Source organism: Bison bison, unplaced genomic scaffold (genome assembly GCF_000754665.1).
Source record: "Bison bison bison isolate TAMUID 2011002044 unplaced genomic scaffold, Bison_UMD1.0 scf7180017864518, whole genome shotgun sequence".
Lineage (NCBI taxonomy): Eukaryota > Metazoa > Chordata > Mammalia > Artiodactyla > Bovidae > Bison > Bison bison.
The window spans coordinates 2,512,318-2,539,248 of NW_011495071.1; the positions used below are offsets into that span (position 1 = coordinate 2,512,318).

The 26,931-nt window shown below is 46.6% G+C and overlaps 1 protein-coding gene across 10 annotated transcripts in view; it reads left to right on the forward strand.

Annotated features, from left to right (window-relative positions):
* NCAM1 (neural cell adhesion molecule 1) overlaps positions 1-26,931 on the forward strand; it is a 366,605-nt gene that overhangs the window by 312,478 nt on the left and 27,196 nt on the right. For 4 of the 10 annotated variants that reach the window (XM_010830340.1, XM_010830341.1, XM_010830344.1 and 1 more), the window contains exons 9-13: positions 8,583-8,733; positions 9,028-9,212; positions 9,740-9,836; positions 10,151-10,321; positions 12,380-12,511. In XM_010830340.1, coding sequence (XP_010828642.1) covers positions 8,583-8,733; positions 9,028-9,212; positions 9,740-9,836; positions 10,151-10,321; positions 12,380-12,511 — 736 coding nt within the window. Of the gene's footprint in view, positions 1-4,231; positions 4,262-8,582; positions 8,734-9,027; positions 9,213-9,739; positions 9,837-10,150; positions 10,322-12,379; positions 12,512-13,858; positions 13,874-17,321; positions 17,325-18,220; positions 18,269-19,844; positions 19,887-24,279; positions 24,283-26,931 lie in introns of all 10 variants that reach the window. The other 6 variants (XM_010830336.1, XM_010830342.1, XM_010830339.1 and 3 more) reach the window with 4 other exon arrangements.

Consider the following 26,931-nt stretch of genomic DNA (forward strand, 5'->3'; position numbering starts at 1 on the left):
CTCCTCATTGTCTCCTGCGTCTGAAGTTGCATGATAAATAATTAGGTATCAAGATGATTATCAGAGTCACAGAACTGTAGGAGCGGAAGCAAACTATTTTCTTTTGCAAGTCAAGATTATGCACTGAGCAGTAAGAATAGACAGTTGTGTCTACCGGGAAGGGCAGGAGGGCTCCTGAGAAGTAGATCCCATGACCTGCCAGAATCCCAGGAGGTTGGAAGGAAGCCTCCTTTGGAGGTTGTCTCGTCTCACTGCCAGAAAGTCACTCAGCCCCTGCTTGAAGGGCGACAGTGTCAGTCCTCTGCAGGGCAGGCGGTAGCCCTGAGGCTCGAGAGAGCCGGCTGCTTCCCAGCCTTCCCGCCCTGCCACTGGGCCCCTTGCGTGGGAACTGTTAACCAGCCCTCCAGTGTTTCCTTGGTCGGTCCTCTTACCCTGTGACACTTCCGGTTATTTTCACTGTTGCTCGTATCTTATGGTTTTTACACCCTTCGCCTTTCTGGTCGTCCTGTACTAGAGAGCTTCACTTCACGAGTGTTCCCTCTCAGTTTGCAGCGCCCAGTACAGCAGTCCTCCTAGCTTATCACTCCCTTGGTCTGGACACTGACATCATGCAGTCAATATCACATTAGCCCTTTAACAATTTTCTCATTCCGTTGTCTCCTGTTGAGCTTGTGGTCAGCTAAAAGACCCAGCTCGTTTTAGTATGAACTGCATGTAAGCCACATATCCCCTGTCCTGATGCAATTGGTTGCTTAACCAATAATGTAGAATTCTACATTTATTTCTATTAAAAATTGTTTTGTTTGTTGCAACCCAGTATTTCTCAATGGGGGTCAGGATGACAGTTTGGAAAGACTTTCTTCACTGAGACTGTCCTGTACATTGTAAGATATTTAGCACCACTGCTCTTTTTCCTTTAAATGTTAGTAACCACCTCTAATCATTCTGGTTACCAAAAACATCACATAAAGAAACGCTCCTTGGCTTGAGAATGACCATTTTAGTCCATCTTGCTGACCAGTCGGGACTGGTTTTCATCAGAACTGTCCTTAGAGGTCTTTGGGTCCACAGCATTTCAGCCAGTGGGGGCTACCTGTTTCATTTATATGTGTTAAAAGTAATGGGGTCCAACAGTCAATGATGACCCAGCTCTTAAGTCCAAGACCCAAGGGCAGGTATTTCAGCCTTCTCCATGCAACTGCTGTCCAGCATCTGTATTAGCTGTTGCTTCCAACCTGGTATGAATACTTATTTGAAATATCTTTGTCCAAGTCCTTGATAAAAATATTGACTGGGACAAAATCAAGTGCTGAGCCCTTAGAATGCAACCAGGGGTCAGTGGCTCAGGGGTAAAGGGCATAACGCTGTGGTGCTCTCTAATGATCCTGATGACTTTCTTGGGAGGCTCAGTGCTTCCTTTAATAAAGTTGGTGACGGTAGACACTGATTAAATACGGCTTTCTCTTTTGTTTCACTGCTTAGTTGAGTCTAGTATTTCTCCTTTTTAAGAGGAGGGAGAGCAAAAGCTTTCAACCATGGAATTGTGCTGACTTTCTAATGGAATACTGATGTTCTTCATTCAAAAAAGATGAGAAAGAAAGCAAAAAAAAAAAAGTACAGTGAGCCCAAAAGTCACATAATATCTTTGATAATATCCAGCTTTAGTCGAAGCACTCATTTCAGATTGATTATAATCAATCTGTTAGGCTTTAGTTGAGTTGGTTTCACTCAACAGCTGATAATAACTAGGCTAGGTTGGGTCACAAAGATCATTAGGAGAGATCATCTGTCTGACAGTTAATCCATTTCTTAGTGGTCACTAATATGTTGGCCAAAATTTTTGAACATTGTGGTGGGTCAGTTTGATCTCTGTGTATGGAGGTCATTGTGATACCAAGAAAATTTGTGCATCCACATCATTTTATTACTCATCCCATTCAGACTCATTTTTTAAATTGCCAGGTATTTTAAAGACTCACAGTAAGTGGCACTAAATTCCAGGTGCTATTTACTTACTGAGTGAGGCCCCTAGATGGTGACTTGCATACTCTCTCCATTGCCTGCTCATTTGAACGTCTCTAGGCCTTTGAAGAGACTGAGAAAGAAAGGCTGGTAAAACCTTAATGTCTAAGGAGAAAGAGAGACACAAAGTGTTGAGATCAGAAGAGACAGAAATAAGTAAAAGGCATTTCATGAACCTTGTATCTTGAGTTGACAGAGTATCCTACAAAAGAGAGAAACGTTTTGAAACTCTGGATTCCTTGGAGACTGAAGTTTCTTTTCATCAGGAAGAACTCCTCATTCAGTACAAATCAGGTGCTTACTCTTAAACGCAGGGTAAGGTGCCTGCATTGAGCAGTTAGAGTCTGTTTTATCTAGGATGTGGACAGAAGTCTAACAGGGGAAAACCTAGGAGAAGTGTCTATCACCCCACTTTAGTTTGTATACATATTCCTACAGACTTGTGTGTAACATCATGAAACACGCAATGTTAAAAAGCACCTGGAACTAACCATTTTCAAATAGCTAATCATATTCTAATTTGTAAGTGTGTATATTTGCATATCAGGTTATCTTAAAGTGGGCTACATGCCTTCACCAAATTACCAGGGTCAGGTTATCCTGTTTGCTCTCTCCCTGGCACTGTTTGTCAGGACCTGGATTGATGTCCTTACCAATTCCTCTTACAGGAGGTGTGCTTTAGCCACTTACTGAACTGCCTCTGCTTTTCCCAACTAGGGTTACCAGATATTTTCTTTTAAGTATAAGTGTGTCCCAGGTAAACGCTGCATGGGGATCTTCTTTTGCTAGATGTTTTAAATTTTAAACACTACACTAAAAATTAAAATTAAAAAATTAGTCATTGTTCACCTGAAATTCTGATCTAAGGAAAAAAAAAAAGATATATCTTATTATCCCACCAGGAACACAGGTGGGTGTTCAGGCTACTAGAAGCATTGCGTTACTAGCATCCACTTATTCTAAAAGCCACAAAACCACAGTGAGTTGAGAGAGACGCAGGAAGAATCTGATCTGAAAAGCAAACAACTCATATGATGGAGGCCCTGAAACCAGTCTTGATTCGTGCAGCCCTGGCATGTGACACACAAGCTTCTCAGTGATGTGGATACAGCAGCCACGTGTGACATGTCTGCCCGCTGTTGCTCTGGTCTATGCGTGTTCCTGTTTCTCACTTCCTTCTTCACTCCACCATCCTGTGACATAATCCACATCCCTCATTTCTCGTGACAGCTCCTTGCATTTAGTAGCCTCTCCTTGCATTTAGTAGCCTCTTACTAAATGTTTGCTAATTCGTTCGCATTCCTGGGATTGCATTGCTGTGTCTCTGGTGTCTTTTGTATCCTTTTTCCGTCTGAACCTCAGGGATAGTCAGGCAGTCAACGACATCAGGTGTGATGTTTTTGACTCCCATCATGAAATCAGAAAAGCTGTAAGCAGAGTAGATTCCCCAGTGCTGGATAAATAAAAAATCTTGATGCGGGTAGGAAAATACCCAAAGGCCCCTGTGTTCCTGGGTTGGCTCTCTCCTTTGTGAATGCCATGTTTGATGAAGATGCTTAAACCAGCATGTCGTCCCTCTGCCTTTAAGAACCAACTGGAACCTACCACAGCACTCAGAGTTCAGTATCCTCAAACCATCCTGCCCCGTAGTCTTAAGGGCATTCTTCTCATTCCTAATATACCCTCTCTCTTCCTTTCTTCATTCCCCCCCCTTTTTTTTTAATACAAATTTGATTTTAATAGTATGCATGCAGAGTTGCAAAATGCATGAGCACAAAATAATGTATGTGTGATAAGCTGTCCCATCAAATCCGAAGGAGGAAACCTACTCTATAAGTTTCTCTGTATTGTGTGGTTGGAGCTAGCAGTGTCACCTACTGACATGAGGGATATTCAAGGTATTTGGGAATAGGAGCAGTCTACTATGTCAGCTGGTAGCCATATGTATGTCTTCCAAAGATTAGGAGAAGCGTTACCTGTGAATTGTACACCTTAATGTGCATAAGGGGGGCAGAAAAGCTAAGCATAAGCTAAATCCTAAGTTACATTGGGCAGTAAACACACCATTGAAGGTGGGCCTTGGAAAAAGCTCTGAATTGGAAAGAAACTGCATGTGCACGGAACGCAGTGGGATACATCAATTCTCTGAAGCAACATATTGTAAAATTTTACTGCTCTCTTGTTGTGTTTTATATCTTGTTCTCTCCAGGCTTCGTGGACTCGACCAGAGAAGCAAGAGGTATAGCTTGCCCGACCACTAGTCAGTCTTTAGTTTTGCAAGCACTACAGTTTAACTCGCCATTGCAGTTTAATAACCAGACATGCTAAAACTAACTAGTAATTTAGTGTGATTCAAGAATAGGTCCATAGTGGTAGACGTTACTTAGCAATAGTGTCCTTGCAGGATGAGCGAGCAAGGTATGTTGGGAGTGGATGAACAAATCTTTATTATTTCCTAAGACCGGATCTTATTCTCTTGCTGATGCTGATAAAATCACATCCAGGTAATTATACTCAGAGAAATAAATGGCCCCAATTCCCAGGCCAGGCATTTTGAAATGATGAAATTTTTTGACTCTCACCTTGTTGATGTGGCTTTGGATCATAAAGTCACAGAGTTTAGTGATCTAAAAACCCACTCAGCCCTTACCTTTCCAGCTCAACTCATCTTGTTGCTCGCTTATTTTATCATGATTGGTCTTGGTAAATTACCACATCACATTTCATCTCGAAGCAATGCAAATGACGTCTCTCATTGGTTTTCCCAAATTGCTAAACACATCTATGTTACTTTTATAGAGCATTAAATTTATGAGATTAGAATGATGTGTCATAAATGGTTCTGTGTGTGTGTGTGTGTGTGTGTGTGTGTGTGTGTTTTAAGTCAGTAGCGTATTTAGCCTTTGAAATTTCTCTGACTGCCATTTGGGTAATGTGGGACTTAGTTTGAAAACTGAGGTTAAATATTAATCTTTAGATTGTAATTGCTACACACCCAAGACCCTACTTAGGATTATGTCTACCGTTCTTGACCTGATTTGTGTGATTAAGTGACAGGATTGAAATCAAAACCAGTATGCTTTAGATGAAGTTCGAAAATCTAATCTGTAAAATATAAAGGAACCTTTTCTCTAGATGGAACTTAGATATTGTGTAATACTATAAATGTAGAATATGGCAATCCTGTGGACTATATTTAAATTGGATAAACCCATCCCCCTGGTCTTTCAGAAATGATAATTATTCAGAACACATAACTCATGTGTTCAGGTCATGGCTATAAATATTTAATGCCGTTTAATATTTAAAAAGTTGACTGCCTGTCCCCAGGCACTGATGGTAGTTTCTGCAGCCTGCTGTCATCAAATCTAGTTCATTATAAGCTCCCTTTGTATCATCCCTTCCTCCACAGCGTAGGGACTGTAGTTAGGGGCACAGGATCACTGAAATACTTTCTTCCTGCAGCCCAGGAGTGCTGTCACAGACTGGGTGCTTTATTGCCCAGAAGTCACAGGCTCATTAAGATTGGGGATGGGAGAAAAGAAGGGTTAATTATCAGCCACTCCTGAACCACTTCCCCTCTCATTCCACCTGGCCTTGTGCATCTTCCCCTGTCATTCAGATTTAGACCCAGCTAGAGGAGGAGCTGAGATTTATCAGGGAGCATTAAGGAGATGTTGAGAGGATTGCTATTAGTAGTGGAAGTAATTGGTTTACTCCCAGGAAAGCAGACACCTCACTCCGTTTTGCCGAAGTGTCCTTATCTTAAGGTATCTCACTCTGGACATAATTGACTTTCAAGTGAGTTCTGCCCCCTGGGGCTCAGAAGCGCCGTTCCCTTCTATTTGTCTCAGTCAGAAATGAAGACCACGAATCCAGATGAGTTCGAAAGAAGGCTTGAGTTGTGGCCAATTTCACTCTGTAAGCTCTGGAAAGCCTTAGGACTTCTCCCGGCAAGAAGAGAGACAAAAATGTTTTGATGAGAAGAGCAATTGTAATTGCCCTTCATGCTTTTTTTTTTTTTTGCAAAACAGGGTCTTTTTGCCATAACAATCTTTTCATTCATGTCCAGTTTATCTGCTTCCTTCTTGAATCTGGACCATCAGCCTACATGACCTCTGGTCTGGATGGCTTGGAGGGGGCGCTGTCTGACTCTGGCCTGGTGCCAGAGTAAATCATTTCAGAGGGAAATAGTCCAATCACCCTGGAGTCTGTCTGCGCCCCCTCGGAGGGAAGAACTGGGCATCTGGCAAGTAATCCTGTCATCAGACCTGTCTTGAGCCACCGCAAAACTACAGATCCCTGTGGAAGGCCGCCTACTGCTCTGTTGACATCATTCAGTGAGAAAATTTTCCAGAGAGAAATTTAGACAAACAGACCTGATAGAAGGGGGGGAAAATAGGACTGTCAGTGCCGCCATTTCTCTCTGACCATTTTCTAGATGATTCTGAGTAAAAACTGCTCATGCCCCCCTTTGGGCTTGCTTATTGATGTCCTTCTCTTACATACATGACTCTCTTTACGTCTTCTGCTGCTACATCCTTCCTTATGGAAATGTTCTCTTGACTTCTGAAAGGTTCCGGTCAGTTTTCCTGGTTTGTGGTGGTGGCCGCAAGGACAAGTCCTAGAAATGTGACAAAAAATTATAGAGTTCAGCTTCTGGCTGGCGTTACTGTTGGCTGAACCTATGTTCCTACTCTTCTGTCTTTTGGGGAAATAGGGATGATGAGCAGGTCAGGTCAGCCCTCGTAGATACTGCAGGGATGACCTCACACTCCGGATGCCACAGGTTTAGGTGATGGGTCAAGATTTTGCTTGGCACACGAAAATCACACACTGCCGTGGACCCTGTCTGCCCACTTGAAAAGGGTTTTCAGGAGCCAGTATCTTCAACAAACCAGATGTCTCGGATTTTCTAGGCAAGGCCTCTACCCCAGCCCATGTCAGCTCACATTCATGTGCATATCCTCTGGGGGTGCTCCTTCTCAACCAGTCAGCCTCTCAGCTTCACATGGCACCTGGGGGCGGAGAGCCGAGGCATCTGGGCATTCCTGTCAGAGAGGGGTGGCACATACTGCAGCAGGTGGTGATGGTTTTGCTCAGCTCTTCTGTCTCCTTGCTGGCAGTTGTGTTCCTGCTTCTGGATATGAAATGCGATGGGGCTTAAATGACTGAAATAGACCAGCTCTACCAGGGATGCTGGGTTCCCCTGGTGGCTCAGACAGTAAAGAATCCGCCTGCAATGCAAGAGACTTGGGTTCTGTCCCTGGGTTGGGAAGATCCCCTGGAGGAGGGCATGGCAACCCACTCCAGTGTCCTTGCCTGGAGAATCTTCAGGGACAGAGGAGCCTGGTGGGCTACAGTCCATAGGGTTACAAAGAATCGGACACGACTGATCAGCTAAATACCAGGGATGACAGAGGGACTTCTTGTGGTAGGTCTAAGGCTGCAGTTAAGGCCAATGGTATCTTGCTTTTGAACTCCCCAAACTGGCCTGCTTTATGATATTTCAGGACTGGATTTCAGGCTTCCAAACCGGCAGCTCAAAGGAACCTGAAGGCAGGTATTCTCTAGTTCTTTAAAAGCGCGACCTCATGGGATGACAGATGCTATAGGCAGAGCACTCACATGCCCCTGTCTATGGAATACCACACAGTGGGCATAAAAGTACGGCCCAGCCCATGAGAAGCTAGACTCCTTCTTCAGATGACCCCCTTTCTTGAGGATCTGAGCTCAGGCCACATGCCCAGACTCTTCCTAGGCCAGCAACCATTTTACTTGAGTATAAAGGGGAAACCCCTAGGAAATATTCCAGGACCCATTGCCCAGGCCTCATATGCTGATTGTCTGTTTGACCAGTTCTTGTAATTCCAAAGACCCAGGAAGACAGTTCTAGTGTCAAGGGCTAAAACATGGTGATTGTGGTGTCTAGGGTCCTAAATATGGCTGGCAATCTCTGTATCACCATCCCAGGACAGGGGACCCAGTTCCCCTCACTTCCAGCACAACAGCTCCTGAGCTCTGGATTGTTAGACTTTTTTGGAATGAAACTGTTTTAGTGTTAAGCATTCAAGAAAATGAGGCATCTTCAGAAAGATGACTTTCTTGTATCATTTCTTTCATTTGGCGCATTCGGAGTTCCCATTATGTGTGCACACACCAGGGAACAGGCAGATAGGCGGGAAGGAAAGGACGGAAGTGCAGGTTTTCCAGAACCTCATGAGGTGAGACCATTGCAGCTGCAATGCCTGCTGGCCAGACTTTGGCTTCCATTTCAGATATGCCAAGCCAAGCTGTCTGGGGGCCTCGATTGTCCTTCCCAAGCCAGTCTTGGCACACAGGCTAGGCTGCTTGGATAAACTGAGACCCATTTTTCTGTTTGGGATGCACCCAAGTTCCCATGGTGCTCTCTGGAGCTGCGCTGCCACAAGTTGGTACCTAAAGCAAGACCTAGACGTTGGCACAAAGAGGGGAGAGCTGTGAGGCTGGTCATGCGCAGTGATGCCTGGTCTCAGCCCCGCCCACTTCAGACCCTGACACGGCCCCTCCCCTTCCGGCAGACCCTGGACGGGCACATGGTGGTGCGCAGCCACGCCCGCGTGTCGTCCCTGACGCTGAAGAGCATCCAGTACACTGACGCCGGGGAGTACGTCTGCACTGCCAGCAACACCATCGGCCAGGACTCCCAGTCCATGTACCTCGAAGTGCAATGTGAGGAGAACGGCGGGAGGATGCGGGGCAGGGAGGGCTGCGCAGGGTCGGGGTGACGCACCTGTCCCGCGGTGGTAGGCCCTAGGTCATCCCAAAGCTGTGTCCCCAAGGGGCCCCCCCACACCATCCTCAGACTTACAGGTCTGCTTGTCTCCCCACGCAGCTCATGGGAAAAGCCCCAATCCCGGCTTTCCCCGCGTCAGATCGGCTTCCGCCATCTCAGGGCCGGAAGCCGGAGTGGGGGGGACTCCGCGATCACAGCAGTCTTTCTGGAGCCGCTGTCCTTCTTTGCAGATGCCCCCAAGCTGCAGGGCCCTGTGGCTGTGTACACTTGGGAGGGGAACCAGGTGAACATCACCTGCGAGGTGTTTGCCTACCCCAGTGCCACTATCTCGTGGTTCCGAGACGGTCAGCTGCTGCCCAGCTCCAACTACAGCAACATCAAGATCTACAACACCCCGTCCGCCAGCTACCTGGAGGTGAGGCGGTGTGGGGCGGGGCGCGGTGCAGGAGCCGTGGTCTGAGTGTGGACAGGCTGCTGGGTACAGCTGATATCCTCTCCCTCGCTTCTCTGGCGCATCCTGGGCAGCCATTCATTGGGGAAGAAAGCCAGCCTCAGCCTGCTCCTTCCTCTCGAGGAGCCAGATCAGGGCCTGGAGGGGAGCAGAGTGTTCCTTCCTCATGAGACCCCTTTCTTTTTTTTTATTGAAGTATAGTTGATTTGCAATGTTGTGCCCATCTCTGCTGTTCAGCACCATGACTCAGTTATACACAGAGATGCATTCTTCTTTATTATCGTCTTTCCCATTGTAGTTTATCCCAGGAAATTGGATGGCGTTCCCTGTGCTATACCTTGTCGTTTATCCATTCTCTATATAGTAGTTTGCATCTACCAACTCTATGAGCCGGAGCTTTACCGATTCTATTCTTAGTTCAGTAAACAAGGATCTGAGGTTGTGGCCATTCCGTGGGACACTTGTAACCCAAGAGCTCCTTCTCTCTAAAGGTGACCCCAGACTCTGAAAATGATTTTGGAAACTACAACTGTACCGCAGTGAACCGCATCGGACAGGAGTCTTTGGAATTCATCCTTGTCCAAGCAGGTGAGTGCCCCTTCCAGCTACACCACCCTCAACCTGGCTGGTCCATTTCATGACCTTCTATGATGACAGAAAGTGGGAAGAAGGGGGAGTAAAGGTCAGCAACCACAGGGTAAGGAGGCTGAGAGCTAAGGGGGCTTAAAGATCTAGACATGGGGTATATTGGGAGAGAATTATATGGTGGGGTAGACCAGGAAGACAGAATACAGATGACAAGATTTGCAAGAGTTAAATAAGAGAGTTATGTTTCATGATCAGAAGTTACGTCCTGGGCCACATCCAGCTGACCTGGGTCTCCATCTGTGTCTTCCCCACAGATACTCCATCCTCACCATCCATCGACCAGGTGGAGCCATACTCTAGCACAGCACAGGTGCAATTTGATGAGCCAGAGGCCACAGGCGGAGTGCCCATCCTCAAATACAAAGCTGAGTGGAGAGCAATGGGCGAGGAGGTGTGGCACTCCAAGTGGTATGATGCCAAGGAAGGTAAGTTGCAGAGTCCGAGTTTACTTGAGAATGATGTCTCTGGGCACACACGCACAGCCCCCTTGAGTTCACCAGATCCTGGCTTCTGACGTGACACCCCCCGACTGGGGAACGCCAGATGCCACCGCCTGCCATCCTGCTGATGTCCCGTGCTGCAGGACCGTCACTGGTATTCAGCCTTAGGCTGTGGTCACGTCTCATGTGGGGCTGTTGGCCTTCTGCCACCCCGGCACTTCAGAACCTGGTTCTCATGACCGTGCCAGGACAAATGAGGCCGGCTCTGCATTCCAAGTAGAAGCCCTACTTAAGTGCTGAGCACAACCCAGAGGAGTCCTGTCTACCCTGCTGTGCACATTTGGGTTCCGTGTGCTTCAGGGTCTCTGCTGTCACCCATCCAGTCCTGCTTGGGTATATTCAGGGATTGCCATGTAATTATGACATTAACCTAATAAGCAGAGCCGGCGAGACAGCTCTTTTAAATCAATTCTATGATAATATTTCCAAAGATTTGAAAAATGACCCTTGGATGACTGCAGTTTGAAGTTTCTGAGCTCAGCTCATCTTGCCCTGAGGATTGAATGTGTTTATGTCTGACTCTCCCTTTGAGGTTTAATTGGAATAACTCAGTGAAGTAAGTTTTGTTTCCATAGAAATTTTTAATCCCAGAAATGAGGGTAGAACTGAGAATGGACTGGATTAGGATGCAGTGTCACAGCAATTCAGAGACATCTTCCGACTCAGTTTTACTGAGAACTCATCCTTCCAGGAAGCTCCCATCACTCCAGCTTTGGGGAGGGCTAGGAGGACTTTCTGCGTAATCAGGATTAGAACTACAAGAAAATCATCCTTCACCTCCCTGACATCCCCCTGAAACCTCATACGAACTTTGTGGCAGGTTAATCCTATGTCCAACAGACTTTTTGTTTCCTAGTTAACTTTTTTAATGTAATAAAATGTATATAACATGAGCTTCCCAGCTGGCACTAGTGGTAAAGAATCCACCTGCCAGTGCAAGAGACATAAAAGACTCGGGTTTGATCCCTGGATCAGAAAGATCCCCTGGAATAGGAAATGGCAACCCACTCCAGTATTCTTGCCTGGAGACTCCCATGGACACAGGAGCCTGGTGGGCTATAGTCTGTGGGGTCGCAAAATTCGGACATGACTGAGTGAGCACTATATAAAAAATTATTATTTTAACCATTTTCTAGTGTTCACAGTTCAGTGGCATTAAATCGTTATGTGGTCACCACTGTCCATCTCCAGAACTTTTTCATCCTAAAGTCAATACCCATTAAATGACAACTCCGCATTCCCTCCTGCCCCAGCCCCTGGCAGCCACCCTTCTGCTTTCTATAGAGTTGACTCTTGTTGTTTCTCTTTAGTCTCCAAGCCATGTCTGAATCTTTTGCAACCCCCTGGACTGTAGCCCACCAGGCTCCTCTATCCATGGGATTTCCCAGGCAAGAATACTGGAGTGAATGGCCATTTCCTCCTCCAGGGGATCTTCCTGACCGGGGGATCAGACCTGCATCTTATGCTTCTCCTGCGTTGGCAGACGATTCTTTACCACTGAGTCACCATGGAAGCCCATAGTTGACTATTGATAGTCTCTCTGTATATATTGACTATTATAGGTACTTCATGTAAGTGGAATAATACAGTATTTGTCCTTTTGTATCTGTCCTATCTCAGTTAGTGTGATGTCCCAAAGGTTCATGCCTGCTGTAGTGCATCAGAATGTCATGCCTTTTTAAAACTGGGCAATACTCCACTGTATGGAAGACCACATTCTATTTATGCATTCATCTGTTGGGGGGCATTTGGGTTGTTTCCACAGTTCAGCTATTGTAAACAAGATGGCCTTGAACGTTTGTACAAATATCTATTCCAGTCCCTGCTTCCAGTCCTTTGGTACATAGATCCAGAACTGGAACTGCTGGATCGAATTCTACCTTTAATCGCAGAGGGATTTGCTGTACTGTTTACCACGGCAGCTGCACTATTTCACCAATAGGCTTTCCCCTCTTTGTGACCCTTTACCTGTTCTCACAACAGCCAGCATGGAGGGCATCGTCACCATCGTGGGCCTCAAGCCCGAGACAACATACGCAGTCCGGCTGGCGGCCCTCAACGGCAAGGGCCTGGGCGAGATCAGCGCCGCCTCCGAGTTCAAGACGCAGCCAGTCCGTAAGTACAGCCCGCTGCCCGGCTCATCTCCCTGGGGTGGGGGGACCCATCCAGTGTTCAGATGACAGCGTTTTGTCTTTACAGGTCCCTCTGCTCACGGTGGTCCCACCTCCTAGTTCTCTGGCCCTCAGCGGCAGCCGATACCACTCCCTTGGTCCTCAGTTTCTCAGAGGGCTTGGAGACACAGTCTAATAGCTGGTCCAGCTTGTTAGAGTAGCAGCCGGGTCAGAAAACCACGCATGCATGTCATCAGAGGCACCGAGGAGACTCAGGGCAGCATGGTGGGGACAGATTTGGGAGATTTGCTCTTTGTCACAAGGGCCCTAGGGCCTTCCCCAGTGGCTCAGTGGTGAAGAATCTGCCTGCCAGTGCAGGAAGACTTGGGTTCAATCCCTGGGTCGGGAAGATCCCCTGGAGAAGGGAATGGCAACCCACTCCAGTACCCTTGCCTGGGAAATCCCATAGACAAAGGAGCCTGGCGGGCTATAGTCCACGGGGTTGCAAAGAGTCAGACACCACTGAGCATCTGAGCACACACCCATATGCACACACACACACACACACACACTCACATGGGCTCCAAGCACCTGGTGACTTGAAGGAAGACAGTAAAGGCAGTGATGGTTGGCATAATTAGTTGTGGGGTTTTGATGAAGCAGAGATATCCAGTTACAGGGAAACAGAGCTTGCTGTAGGATAAATGAGCAGGAGCAAAGCCCCAACAAAATAAAGAGGGAAAAAATGGCCTCTGTCATTCGTACCCCTCCTCCTTTCAGGAGCACCACTGGGGTCTCCTTGGTCACGGCCTCTTTCAGGAGTCCCTTCTTCCTGATCCCATTCAGAGTTGCAGTTCTGTTTTCCTCCATTGCTCCCTCTTTCCTTAAGCCAAGCCTGCCATACTTCTCCGTCCCCACACACAGCCAAGCTCTGGGTGAGCCCTGGTCTAGTTCAGTCCCTCCACAGATGGAGTTCCTCCCCATGGAGGATGGTGAGTCCATCCAGGTGAAGAAGATGCTGTAGCGAGACTCTCCCAGCGGTCACAGAGCTTCCTGGGCCCTCCTCTGACTCCTGGGGTCAAAAGGCATATGGGAGAATCCTCCGCTTTCTTCCCTATGGGGTCAGGGGCCTGCAGAGTGATCCCCCTGCCTCTTTGCAGAAGTAGAGAGCCTGTCTCATCTTCTTCCTACAGGAATTGCTTCTCTCTGGATTTGAAGTAATTTGATAATTTGCATTTCCAGCTCCGTGTGTTCTGCAGATCCTATTCATTTCTTTTACATCTTATTTTTTTTTCTTGGGTCTGTCTCTTGTCTTTTCTTTTCGTCTGTGTTCCATCCATGGGATATGCAGATAGCCCTCTTCCACGTAAGTGCCTCTTCATACCTCATTACCTGTTTCTAGAGTGTTAACATCTGCTAGTTCTAGTTTTTTAATTTAGTTCCAGTCCCTTTTGTTCCCTAGAGGCTGAAGTAGATGATGCCGGCCGGGCCCTAACCACACTGACCTTAGTCTAGTTGTGCTCTTGTTAATGTCTGTAGGTTACTCCAAGAGGCTAACACTCGTCCTGTTTTAGAGCATGCAAATTTTTTGTCTTTTGAAATTGTGTTTATTTATTAATTTCTGTGTGTGACGATTACCCTGTGGCAACATTTTGCTGAGCCAAGCACGGTGGAGGTCTGCAAAGGGCCTCTAAATAAGGATATGGCATCATCTCACCATTAGCCAGGATGCCGGAAAAGTAACCAGAGCATCTCCAGTCCTCTATTCAGAATCCCTTCATGGGCACGAGAACCCAGAAGGCTTTTCACATGTGCTTTTAGGAGGTGAAAGAACTGAGCTCACTGCACCTCCCTTTTCTGTCTGGCTGGTGATAGCTGAAAGGCTCTAGGAGCATGGGTGGGGGAACCCACACAGCATGAATGAGTTTGCATCACAGGTACCTCCTGCAGGGGAGTTAAGCCCACAGTTTAACTGGTGAACTCTGTTCTTTAGCACTAGGTTACTTGCAACATGTATTTCCATGTTTGGGAAAATCCATCTGCAATACAGGAGACCCAGGTTCAATCCCTGGGTCAGGAAGATCCCCTGGAGAAGGGATAGGCTACCCACTCCAGTATTCATGCCTGGAGAATCCCATGGACAGAGGAGCCTGGCAGGCCACAGTCCATGGGGTCACACAGAGTTGGACACAACTGAGCGACTTAGCACGCGTACACACACAGCCAGCTACTTAGTAGCAGTATTGCCAAGAATGAAGGAAGGGGGTGATTCTCCCCAAAAAGGACATCCTAATTTTGTAAGCTATAAGTAGTGGACCTGGAAGCAAGAGTAACAGGAGCATCCCTCCTCCTCCAGGAGCAGAACTGTGGTCCAGTCTTTACCTGCATAGATGTCCCTGGGCTTCACGTCCGCTGAGGCTCAGCTTCTTCCCAGGCTAAGCTCAGAAGGGTGGAGGGAAGTCTTCAGCAGCACATTCTTTTCATGCAATGCTCCTAGCTCCTGAAAGGCACTCAGGGAAGCTTATCTTTTTGAAATTTATTCAGAAATATTGCAGCACCAGCAGAAACTAAGTAGCTCGGTGTAGGCATTCTGAGATATTGAACAAGGGCTAAATCTACTCTCTCAGCAGAGTTGGTTCCTGAATTAACCAGTTCTGGAAGAAGTCGGATAGAGTGGAGGGGGAATGGAGTTGTCAGTGAGGACTGACAGCTGTCCGCTCTGGGCCGACAGCTCAGCTCTGCCCTCAGAGCACCCAGAAGGCTCAAGGGCACCTTCCTCCTGGATCTTTAACCCAGTCTTCAGGTGCCCATTCCTCTGGACTTTATCTGTAAACAGAGGCTGGCTTAGTAACATCACAGAGAGGCAAGACCTCCTTCTGAGTGTTTACCCAGTAACTGGGGTTTGAGTACTGAATCTGAGTAACTGGGTCTTGAACTTCAAAGGTCGTAAGTGGTTTTCATTCATTGCCAGCCCAGCCTTCTTTAAGGTGAGAATTTTTATAGCAGACACTGTGTTTTAAAAGCCAGCGTTTAATATTTTTTAAAAAGAAGACCTCTAGATTTTGTTGTTTGTTATCTGCCAGTATGAAAATGGATGATTAACCAAGCAAGATTCCAAGAAGTCCTTTGGAAAATGGTGGGGTCAGTCCTTCATTCCAAGTCAGTCATGAGTAATGCAGTGCAGCAGCAGGCATTGCTAGTCACATGAAAAGTCAGTTTTCTCAATCACCTAATTAAGTTATGGTTTAAAGAATTAAAAAGCAAACCTTTTTTAGACAAAGAGAACATGGCACAGTTTTAGAGTTGAACGTGAATTAGGAAAACAAACCTCTTTTAGACACAGAAAGCATGGCACAGTTTTAGAGTTGAACGTAATTTTTTTTTCTAGAACTTGAGCAGGGTGAGAGATGATTATACTCTCACTGAAGTTGATCGTTATGGTCTTTCCTCTCACCTCCATAGCCTTCCTAGGGTTGAAGTGAGGATCTTGCTCAAAAGATAACCTGTTGTGCATAAACCCATCCTGAGTAAAGGTTACAGTTGGAAGGAAGATGCCAGCGTTTCCCACTGCCAAGACAAAACCCAATTACTGCTGCTAGGAAGTGAGGATAAGTTTTTGGAAGGACCTTCTCTGAGTTCTCACTCCCATTCCTTGAAAGGCACAAAGGTTATCTGAACTTAAACAAGATCAGCCATCAGTTTAGCTGCCGGCTTACGCCAAGCCCAAGAACCAGGGGCATCTGAGGCTGGCTCATCTCACCCACGAACAGTGCATCCACCTCCTATGATATTGGGATACAGGTGCACAGACTGCTTCTGTGGCCCTGGAGGTGGGCCCTGGGTACACCCTCAGGTCTGAGAAGAGACAGGTCAGGGTCAGCAGGAGCTGGCACCCTGGACAGAGTTGATGCTGTTGGCCCTCTGAGTTGGGAGGTGTAGGGGAGAGCCATTTGCTCATCACTTGAAGTTGCTTGACATGTCTCAATATTAGGGTTGCTTCATGATTCCTTAATGGTCTCCACCACATACAGGGGCATGAGTATGTCACAGCAGAGATGAGCAGGTGAAACTAGCCAATACCACCAATATGTCAAGGATTCCTGCTTTGGAGCCACCCAGTTAGAAAGTCTGGCTTACCTGCTGGGAGGTTCCTTTGTTTCTGTGAAGGCAATGAAAGCCGAGGCTCCAACGGGACAAATGAAACCCCAGCCTGGAAAGATGTCCCTGTTTCATGTATTTCGAGGCCAGGTGTCTGCATGCTGTTAGGAAGCTTTTAGGTGGAAGGCTCATGACCTCTGTTTGCCCCAGGAGGGGCTGCTTCCTTCTTAGAGCTACTGAAACCCTGAAGAAGTGACATGATAATTTATTATGACTCTTTCCTCCATGGTTGAACCACACACCTTCAGAATCTCATTGGCTGAATGTTACCTCTTCAATTGCTTCTGTACCATGAAGTGAAATAGACAATTTCTCACAAGGGTATAAAGATTACAAGTGAGTCTCTACTTTTTAAAAGTGGCACCTTGAAATTTGTTGTTTCATATTTTGCCCCTTAGATGCCACATGGCAAATATGTTAATGCATTGTAATATATTGTGATTAAAGTATATAAAACCCCATCCCTCAGCCAGAATAATATGGACAACTGTACACACAATTAAGCCAAAAAAATAAAAGAGAAAGAACGAGAAAAAGAGAGATATACACTTTTATCAGAATTAACCAGACTGTCAAGTCATATTGAGTTAGTAGCCTGTCTTGCTCTGATTCCAGTGACATTGTTCTGGATGGTTTAACGAGGTAACCTCATCTAGAAGGTAAGAGAAAGACCTAACCGTGAGTGTCAAGACAGTGTTGGAGATAGGGTGACGTTTTTCCAAATTTTTATCTAGCTCTCAAAGGGGCCTGTTTTCTGTGATTGTTGATGGAACAGCTTCTGAATAGTTGCCACTGAAAAACTAAATATCCATTCAGTGTCCAAAATGTCTCAAATGCACCATTTCTAAAGGTTCACCATGCAGAAAGCTGGTTAGCATTACTTGGTTAGTCCCAGTCCCTTCAAAGTGCCCTGGCTCAATGTTAATTTGCTTGGTCCTCCGCACACACAGCAGCAGCCAGAGCATCACATTTCCTAGTGTTTGGAGGACAGCAGTGGCTGTCGTAACATCCAGATCCCAAACCATCCCAACCTTGCCCAGTCACAGCATTAAGGAAGACGATTGTTTCTATTTTATCGTGACCTTAAAATCAGAGAGTGATGCACGCACACATTTTACTATAAATATGTGCCATCTGTGTAGGTAAACACATGAAGAGGTAGGTAACGTCACGGCCAAGGTCACTTTCCCCTTTTCTGTTGGTTCACCTTAAGCTGGGGGCCAGGTGTCTTTCCCTCCAGACATCTGATCCTGTGGAGACAGCTGCTGAACTGCCTGTGTGTTTTCACAGGGTTGGAGAGCCCTGCAGCTGTTCCTGGCCTGGTCCCTTCCTGAACCGCGGGGCTGGGCAGCCGCACAGGCTCAGGGTTTGAAGTCAGAGCGTCCTGCTCTCTAAGGGACTGTAGGCCACCTGTTCTCCTGCATGGAGTTCTTCCCGCTGCAACTCCTGTCAGCTTCTCCTACTGACACCGCTGGTTTGCCTCTTCCATTTTCCCCTTCAGTGTCTGTGTGCCTCGATGATCTTTTTTTTTCAATCTTCATTTTTCTTTCCTCAGCAGCTCCTGCTAGCTCTTCCACCCCTGTTCCGTTGTCTCATCTGGATAGTGAGTATCATTTCCATCTTCCATCTCCCTGCAGGTGGCTCTCTGCCAGCCACAGCGTGTCTGTCTGGCGTGATCTCCTCTACCGGGTGATAATTCCACTCTGTTGGTGGAGGGCAGCGCTGGGTTTTAGAGGAGCAAATGAGTTGAGACGTAGGCACCAGGCTGCTCAGATTCAGGGTGGGGGGGGGGAGCAGCTCTCCCCGCAGGAGGAGGCTCGTGGAAAGCATTGCTCTGGACAGAAAATCTCGCAGGCAGGCTCCCCAAGGCTGTGCTCCCCCAGCCCTGTCCTCCAGATTCGTAGTCAGCTGATTATTTAGAGAAGCCAAACGATTTTGCCAATAAAAATGTCAATTCCACAGGGTCATAAGAAATGTTAGGGGTGTTATGTTTTCACCCGGCATTTTAATTGGCACAGTTGGGTTCAGACGTTGAAATTAGATAGCAAGGCCTGTAGCTTTTGCTGTCTCCATAACTGCATACGTTTCTTGTAAATATTTGTGGGAGAAGAAACAGTGCCTGCTTGCAGATGTGCCTGGCAGAAGGCATTAGGCAAATTATTTAACCCTTTACAAGGGAGCCTTGCTTTTCTTCTCTAGAAAACAGGAGAAGTCATCACACCCCGCTCCCAAATAACAGCAGACCTGGGGTTTATCAAGCTGTTTGCCACCCGGGAGCAGTGCCACTAAGTCTGGCAGTGGTGTCACCTGGGCAGCCTCCAGCTTTGTCACCGTGTCTGGGCTCCTCTCATTTACCACCTCGTTTCACTTAGCTGCCCTATCCTTCTATTCCCCTGAGTCCTCAGGGGTGGGAGCACCCCAGGCCTCCCACTCTTTGCAGTGGTGAACCCAGTGCTCCTAGGGGAAAGAGCAGGGAGACGGCAGCTGAACAAGACCCAGGGTGTCATGGCAGCCAGTGCTCAGCGCCCAGTCAGTGCAGCGGCAAGGCCGCTCAGCTGGCCGTATCCCCGTGGTGCATCAGAAGCCCTGCACTCGGGAGTGACCCGAGCCCCAAGCCCAGAGCCCTTTGTGGCATCTGTCTGACTTGGAAACAGCCCGCCACTCTTGCACTGCTTGCCAGGCAGTGGACTTGAACAATAGGAATTCAGCGACCAGGTTCAGCTCCAAGCTCCCCTGCTTTGGCGTGCAGTTCCCTGACCTTGAATGAGTCACCCCACCTCTCTGAACCTCAGACTCCTTATTTCCCAAAGGAAGGATAGAGTCTGCTTACTTTGTAGGTATGTATGAAAATCAAAGTTTAAGTAGGAGAAATACAAGACACAATGCCCAGCATGTAGTAGCTAGAATTTGTAGTAAGAATAAATAAGAGTTACATTATTACTTGCCATCTGAGAGTAATTTGTCAGCAAAACCTCTGATAATCTCTTTAAAATATCTACATTCATACTGATAAATCAGGGAAGAAGGAAATGAGAGCATACCTCCTTTATCATCTCTTTTTTCTCTATAACAGTGTCTTAATATATATACACACATACATGTATGTATCAGTAAATTTAATTTATCTCTGTTCTCTCTTTCACCTTTCTGTGCCCTTTCCATCCTTCATGTTTCCATAGCAACCTGGCCTCTTCCTGCTCTTACAACCACCGAAGCAACTAGTGAGTAGAGAGCTTAGCTGCCTGGGCCTGACTGCTGCTTGTGTAGAGTGGACTCTTGGGTCCCAGTGCTGCCCCGGCCCCCTGAGTGTTGAAAGCAACAGTTAGGCATGCTCGGAGGCTCCTCTCCTGGTGTGGGTCCCTAAGCATGCTGTCTGCTCTAGCATCACCAAAAGACAGGAATGATTCTTGAAGAGAGCTCTGTGCACAGGAGACCTTTCCAAATATACCCGCAAGTTAAAAAACAGACAAGGGTTAGAGAAATGCTGAGAAGACAAAAGGAGAGCATCTGTTCCCAGCTTTCATTGTCTCTCCACTGCAGAGGTGTGCACACACACACAGATAGACACGCAGAGACACTGATACATGTGCACACACACACACAGACACTGACACACGTGCACACAGAGACACACACAGGCACACAGACACACACGGAGAGACACAGAGACACACAAACACACACACAGACACACACAGGCACACAGACACATGCGCACACACAGACACTGACACACATGCACACACAGATACACAGGCACACACGCAGAGACACACACAGAGACACTGACACGTGTACACACAGATACACAGGCACACATGCAGAGACACAGACACAGAGACACTGACACAGGCGCACACACACGCACACAGAGACACACACAGGCACACAGACACATACGCATAGACACAGAGAGACACGTGCACACACAGACACAAACACATGCACACAGACACATACACACACAGAGACACTGACACGTGCACACACAGATACACACACAGGCACACACGCAGAGACACACACAGGGACACACACGTGCACACACAGAGACAGACACATGTGCAGACACACGCACACAGATACACACACATGGACACACGTACACACAAACACACAGAGAGACACAGACACACCCAGAGAAACACAGACACACAGAGGACCCCCCACACACAGAAACACACTCACAGAGAAATGCACACACAGAGACACACACATGCTCACACACACATTAAAATAAAATACCTGAACGACTGAAAATAAGCGAAGGAACAAGAGAAGCTGGCTGCCTGGGGAAAGGGAGCGGTGAGGCAGGAGGGAGCCTCTGCTCCTCAACCACGCGCCCTCCTTTGCTCCCGCAGAGAGAGGACGTGTGTGCCCTGAGCACACCTGGGCCACCTCCCTCGTGCTAGAAAAATTATGGCCTGAGAAAGCACTACCAGGCTCTCAAGTTTGTGTGTGGAGAGTCCAGATGAAAGTTCTGGAATCCATCTCCTAATGGTGGAGTCAGGGCCAAACTGTCCCATCTTTCCCGTCGTGGAAAACATTACACTTATTACAACCTGAAACATGTCCCAAACTCATCTTTGTGATGCTCTAATGAAGTGTGTTTGTGTGTTAGGCCTGAAACCCCCGACGAGTCAACTGGAGCATGTGTGTGTGTGTCCATAATAATATGTGAGCTTTAGATTTAATAATATTTCTGAGTACACCGGGAAAATGGCATGCATCCCATTAAAGGCATTCAGAGCAGAAGGCAGAAAGCAAGAATGCAAAATATGGCTCCCACTCTACTCTGCGGGCCAGGGTTTCTGATGCATAATTGAACAGAGAAGAAAAGAGTTCCTGCGTGTTGCATGAAATGGTTATTTTTTTCTCCTGCAGAACATAGCTTAGAGTCTGCTTTCTTGGTGTTCCCTCCGTGTGCGTGCTGCAGTGAATTTTAATTCCTGATGCTTTTGAGGTTTCGTTTTGTCAGCAGAGCAGGCAGGCGACAGTGAGCTGTGCTCGCATGGGTTTAATTCAAGTGATGGGTTTCTTTGCATTTTGGAAAAGGAATGAGACTAACAGCACCCTCTCTTCTGCTAACAGTGACGCCCCAATCCTCTGCATCTTGGGCGCAGTGTGTATGCCGTGCCGAGTGTAGCAGGAAAAGGCTACACAATGTCCTTGCACAACTTGGGTTGTATTTAAGGTGTCTCTCACTGTAGGTTGGTCTTCTCTGGAAGTAAAACACAATCTTGGATCCAGTTTTTTGTTATGGAGGAATTAAGTGTCTCTCCCCTGATGTAGGTTTCATTTTTAAACATCAAGCATGTCTGCCCACAGATTAAATGATGAGTAGTGACATCCAAAGAGAAGAAAGTTTGAGTCTCCTTTATTTTGAACCACTTGACTACTGACCCAAATTGTAAGTCCCAGTGGTTACTGGCAGAATAGAAAGACAGACTCGATTGAGCAGCAGCCCGTGTTGAGCATGAATATATTTCTAAACTGCAAGGCAGAATGTAGCACATGTGAATTGCAGTGGGAATAACAGCAGAGTAGCTAGAAGCATCCAAAAATCTGTTGATCATTGGTCAATAGGGGTGAATATAAACAGTGTCTTTTGCTTTTTGCTTTCTGTGTGTATGTGTGTGTGGATCCATTTATAATTATGAGTGAATGAAGGTACTCTGCTGGCTCAGACGGCAAAGAAACTGCCTGCAATGCAGGAAACCTGGGCTTGATCCCTGGGTCAGGAAGATTCCCTGGAGAAGGGAATGGCTACCCACTCCACTGTTGTTGTCTGGAGAATTCCATGGACAGAGGAGCCTGGCAGGCTATAGTCCATGGGGTCGCAAAGAGTTGGACATAACTGAGTGACTAACACTTTCACTTTCAAATATAAAAAGGAGAAACTGCTCAGTTGTGTATAGTCCCTGCAGACACCTGTGGTTGGAACATGCCAGATCCTGTGCAGCGTCAGACAGTGAGAAGCGAACACTGTACCAGCCCACAGTGACCAGGGTCCTCGCTTGATTGAAGCATTTCTCTCGAATCACTTTTAAACAGTGGTGTGCTTTGGGCAGAAACGAATCTTCACCTTGCCTCTCTGTCCACCTTCTTTGTTAGTTAGCTTCTACTGGTGACAGCCAAAATGCCCCTTGGCCTGTGCAAGTTAAGGTGGGGAAGCCAAAAGGCCTTAAGAAGAAACAGTCGTAGAGTAAAAAATCAGATATAAATAGGACACAGATCAAAAGGGAATGTAGACATATCCAAAGAAGAAAACTACTTTTCATTGTAGAAATCACGTTCATGTCTTATCCGTTCACTGCAAGTCTAAAGAGATAACTGTATCCACAAATGCCCAAGCATGTGTCTAATGTCCAACTCTTAGCTCGTTGGGCCAGCGATTCAGTTTCTGCTGTGACAGAGCTCTGACCTCAACCCCCAGAAGGAAACCTATTCCCTTTCCTCACTGGCCTCTTTTTTTTTATTATTTTTCTGGAATATTAGACTGCTTCATGGTTCTTTACTTTTTTATTTTATTTCTTATTGATGTATAGTTGCTGTACAATATTATAAGTTACAGGTGTACAATATAATGATTCACAATTTTAAAGGTTATACACCATTTGTAGTTATCATAAAATTTTGGCTCTATTCCCTGTGTTGTACAATATATCCTTGTAGCTTGTTTTAAACCAAATAGTTGGTACTTGTTCCTCACTGGTAACCCTTATGCTAAGTGAAATAAATCAGACAGAGAAGGACAAATAATGTATGATGTCACGTGTATGGAGAATCTAAAAAATACAGCAAACTAGTGACTATGGCAAAAAAGAAGCAGACTCACAGATGTAGGGAACAAAATAGTGGCCCCCCCTCTTAGATGTGTGTTGATCGGGGTGTGTCATGGCGGCCCTTGGATAACCTGAGTAGACGAATAGAGAAGGAAGATGAGACTCCTGGCCATCTTCTCTGCCTGCACCCAGCAGACCTCACTCGGTCCACACCCCCCTCCTCACCGCTCCAAAGGAAACATGAAGTGACTTTTCTCGGTGTAATATGATATTTTATTCTTCCAGGGCACCCAATCATGGGACTCTTCCTTCATGACCATGCTCTGTTTCATTGCCCTTGCTTCCCAAGGATGCCGAGACATGTCTGGAATCTGTGAAGAATAACTTGCCTTTTTCTTCTCCTTCAGCAGTCTCCTGGACTGACTCTGGCATCCGGGTCCTGACAGAGACAACTCCCCATTTCAAAACAAGTGTCCCTGCTCCTTGATGTGGTATTAATATGCAGTGTTGCAGCTGTATCTAATGCTTATCGGTGTTGTTAACCAAATGCTCTTTATGATTTATTAGTCTTCTATTACTGGGCAGTTTTACTGCTCTCCCAGTGTTTCTTATATATGCTGCTAATTTAATTTAATTTCTCCTTTTATTTAGTCTGTGATTTTGTTGTTGATTTCTCTCCCTGCCCATTGTTTACATCAGTTTTTGATTTTTTTGTATTTTCCATGTGATCTCCTCCACTTTCCTTTCAACCAATCATGTGCGTGCGTATCATGTGACTTTGTCATGTGGCTTGCATGGTGCTGATGATGTCGTCCACGCTGGTGAACAGAAGGTAAAACTCTTTGTTCTGAATCATGAAATAAATCTGGGACCACAGCCTGGCACATAGGGCCCACTCATGTCTTCCTGTCTCGGATTTCCTAAGCGAACTCATTTGAGAGATTTCCTCTTTTTCTCAATGCACGTCCAAAATTCATCAGCCTTTGGAGCCTTTAGATGACAATTTGATACCAAGACGCCTTCAATTTAATGTTTTGCTTCAAGAAATCTGGCTACAGTAAAATCACTTTAACCACAGCCGAATTTGCACCCTTGAATTTTTATCAGATAGTTCATAAACTTTATTTCCCAGAAAGCAGTGTTGTAAGTGAGCTTTATAGCATGGTTATCTCACTTTATCCAGTAGTTCTCCAAAGCACAGTTGTTATAAAATGTCGCATTTCCATGAAAACATAACATTGAACACCTACAGAGAGAAATGTGTCCATCACAAAGGTTGTATTTGCTTGAAACCAGTGAGAGTGTTTCGTAAAATTCATGCAGATTGAGGACTTTCTGAAATGAGAGATTTAAGAATTTGGAATTAGAGCAGTTTGGCTGTAATGGCCAAGGTATCACTTTGCAAGTGACCTGCCACCCGCCCCAGGCAGGAGGAAAGAAAAATCAAAGCAAAAGTCACTTAACAATTACCATGACTGATGATCGCCATGTAATCCAAAGGCACACCATTGACCCTTGCAGCAAAGGAAATAAACTTAGAGCCTAATAAAGCTCAAAGGAGTGACAAAATAATCCGTTAATATTGTGACTGTCACAGTCCTGTGAAAGCATTTCTTGCTTACTATAACCACGACAGGAAAATGCAGCCTCTGGTCACAGCTCCCCCCCGAGTAAAATCAAACACCCATTCAAATCTGCCCTGGGAGTCACATGCGTGCCATCCCCTCCTAACTGGAAATTTGAACTTCACATCACAACCTGAGACACATAGAGGCTGCAATGAGCACGAAAGCGAAACTAACACCAGTAACCCCCAGGGTGCCCGTGCATGCGAGGGGTCCCCGGCAACCTCGCTTCTGGGAGAGCTGATTGGGCGACATCCGCACGAACAGAACCATCAGCCGCTCGTCTCGCATGTGCTCTGTCCCTGGTCTGCCCTGTGTCCCGTGTGCCCCACGTGTGTGAACCCTGTATGTGGCACCCGTCACCCTTCACATTGACCCCTGTGAGGGCTTCAGCTCTCTGGGCATGGCCACAGAGCCCCAAGTCAGTCCCATTTACAGTCAGACTCCTGGACAGGATCTTGGATGGGAGGGCCCTCATTTCCAAACAAGAGGATGTTCAGCATTTACATCATATGAAATAAAGGAGGGATGTCCCCGAAGCTTCCCAGGTGGTTCTGGGAAAGAGTCTGCCTGCCAACACAGGAGACTGCAGTTGGATCCCTGGGTCGGGAAGATCCCCTGGAGGAAGAAATGGCAATCCGCTCCAGTATTCTTGTCTGAGAAATCCCATGGACAGAGGAGCCCAGTGGTCTACATTCCACAGGGTCTCAAAAAGTCAGACACAACTGAGCACGCATGCATGGCACCAGGCGTGGTCCCCAAGTCAGGGAACCTCTGTTATGCTTAGAGCTTGGACCTAGCTTTAAAAATTACCTTGATCTGTGCATCTTAAGGCAGAAGAAAAAACACTGGGAGCCTACAATTGTCTAAACTCCAAGTCCCACTCCAAAAATGTGGTTTCAAGGGAGACAGGCACTTTTCGAACTTGAGATGACTGCTCAGATGCTGAACCTTCCCCCTGGAAGCTGAAGTATGAGCAGATACCTGGGCTGAAACCTTAGTTTCTTCTTTAAACCCAAGGTTAGTCATTTCTGTGCAATGCTGTGATTCAGAATGAAGCACAAGGTAGAAGCTAATTCACACCTCTGAGGAGCTATCTCTTGCAGACATTTTAAGCGAGGCTAGAAATGTTTGAAGGTATTTCTTGCAGCTGCCCTAGAAACACACCTTAACTGTGATCTTGGCTGTCAGTAGGAAATGTGACCAGTACTAAAACACTGGGAGACTGTGGAATTCCGAAGTGTGATCACCACCTCATCAAATCACACCTCTTCTGCCTTTTGCAAGGAGGGCAGGCAGAGGACTGTTACTCAGACGAGCAAGACACGGTGGGAAATGGCCCTTAGTAATAGAATGGAAGGGAGTGGAGAGGCTGGAGCAAATAAAATTTACAGGGGAGAGAAATAAAACTTAGGGGTGGTTCCTCTAGGCTTAAGTAAGGCTTTCAGGTGAGTTAGGCCTAATGAAAATGATTTAAGTGAGCAATGGGTAGGTTGTACACCCACAAATGATTAAACTCAGTGTCCACTACCCTCCACCACCACCCCCCGCCAAATTGCCTAGGATGTGTTTAACGTATGCTGGATGTTCTGTGCACCTACAGTTTCTGTCCAGAAGAGGAGAGATGAACACAGGCATTGAGCACCAGCCCCGGGCCACTTGGACCCTGAGCCCACAGAGCTCTGCAGGCAGGGTCTATGACAGGGAAGCGCAGACACATGGCCCAGGGCACAGGCATGGGTTTGCTGGAAGCAAAAATTTGAGCCCCCTGGTGTCAAAGTTTATTTCTAATATCACAGCATCACATAACTGCAGGGCCTGCTTCCTCTGATGATCCATCAGCTACCGAGGACTCT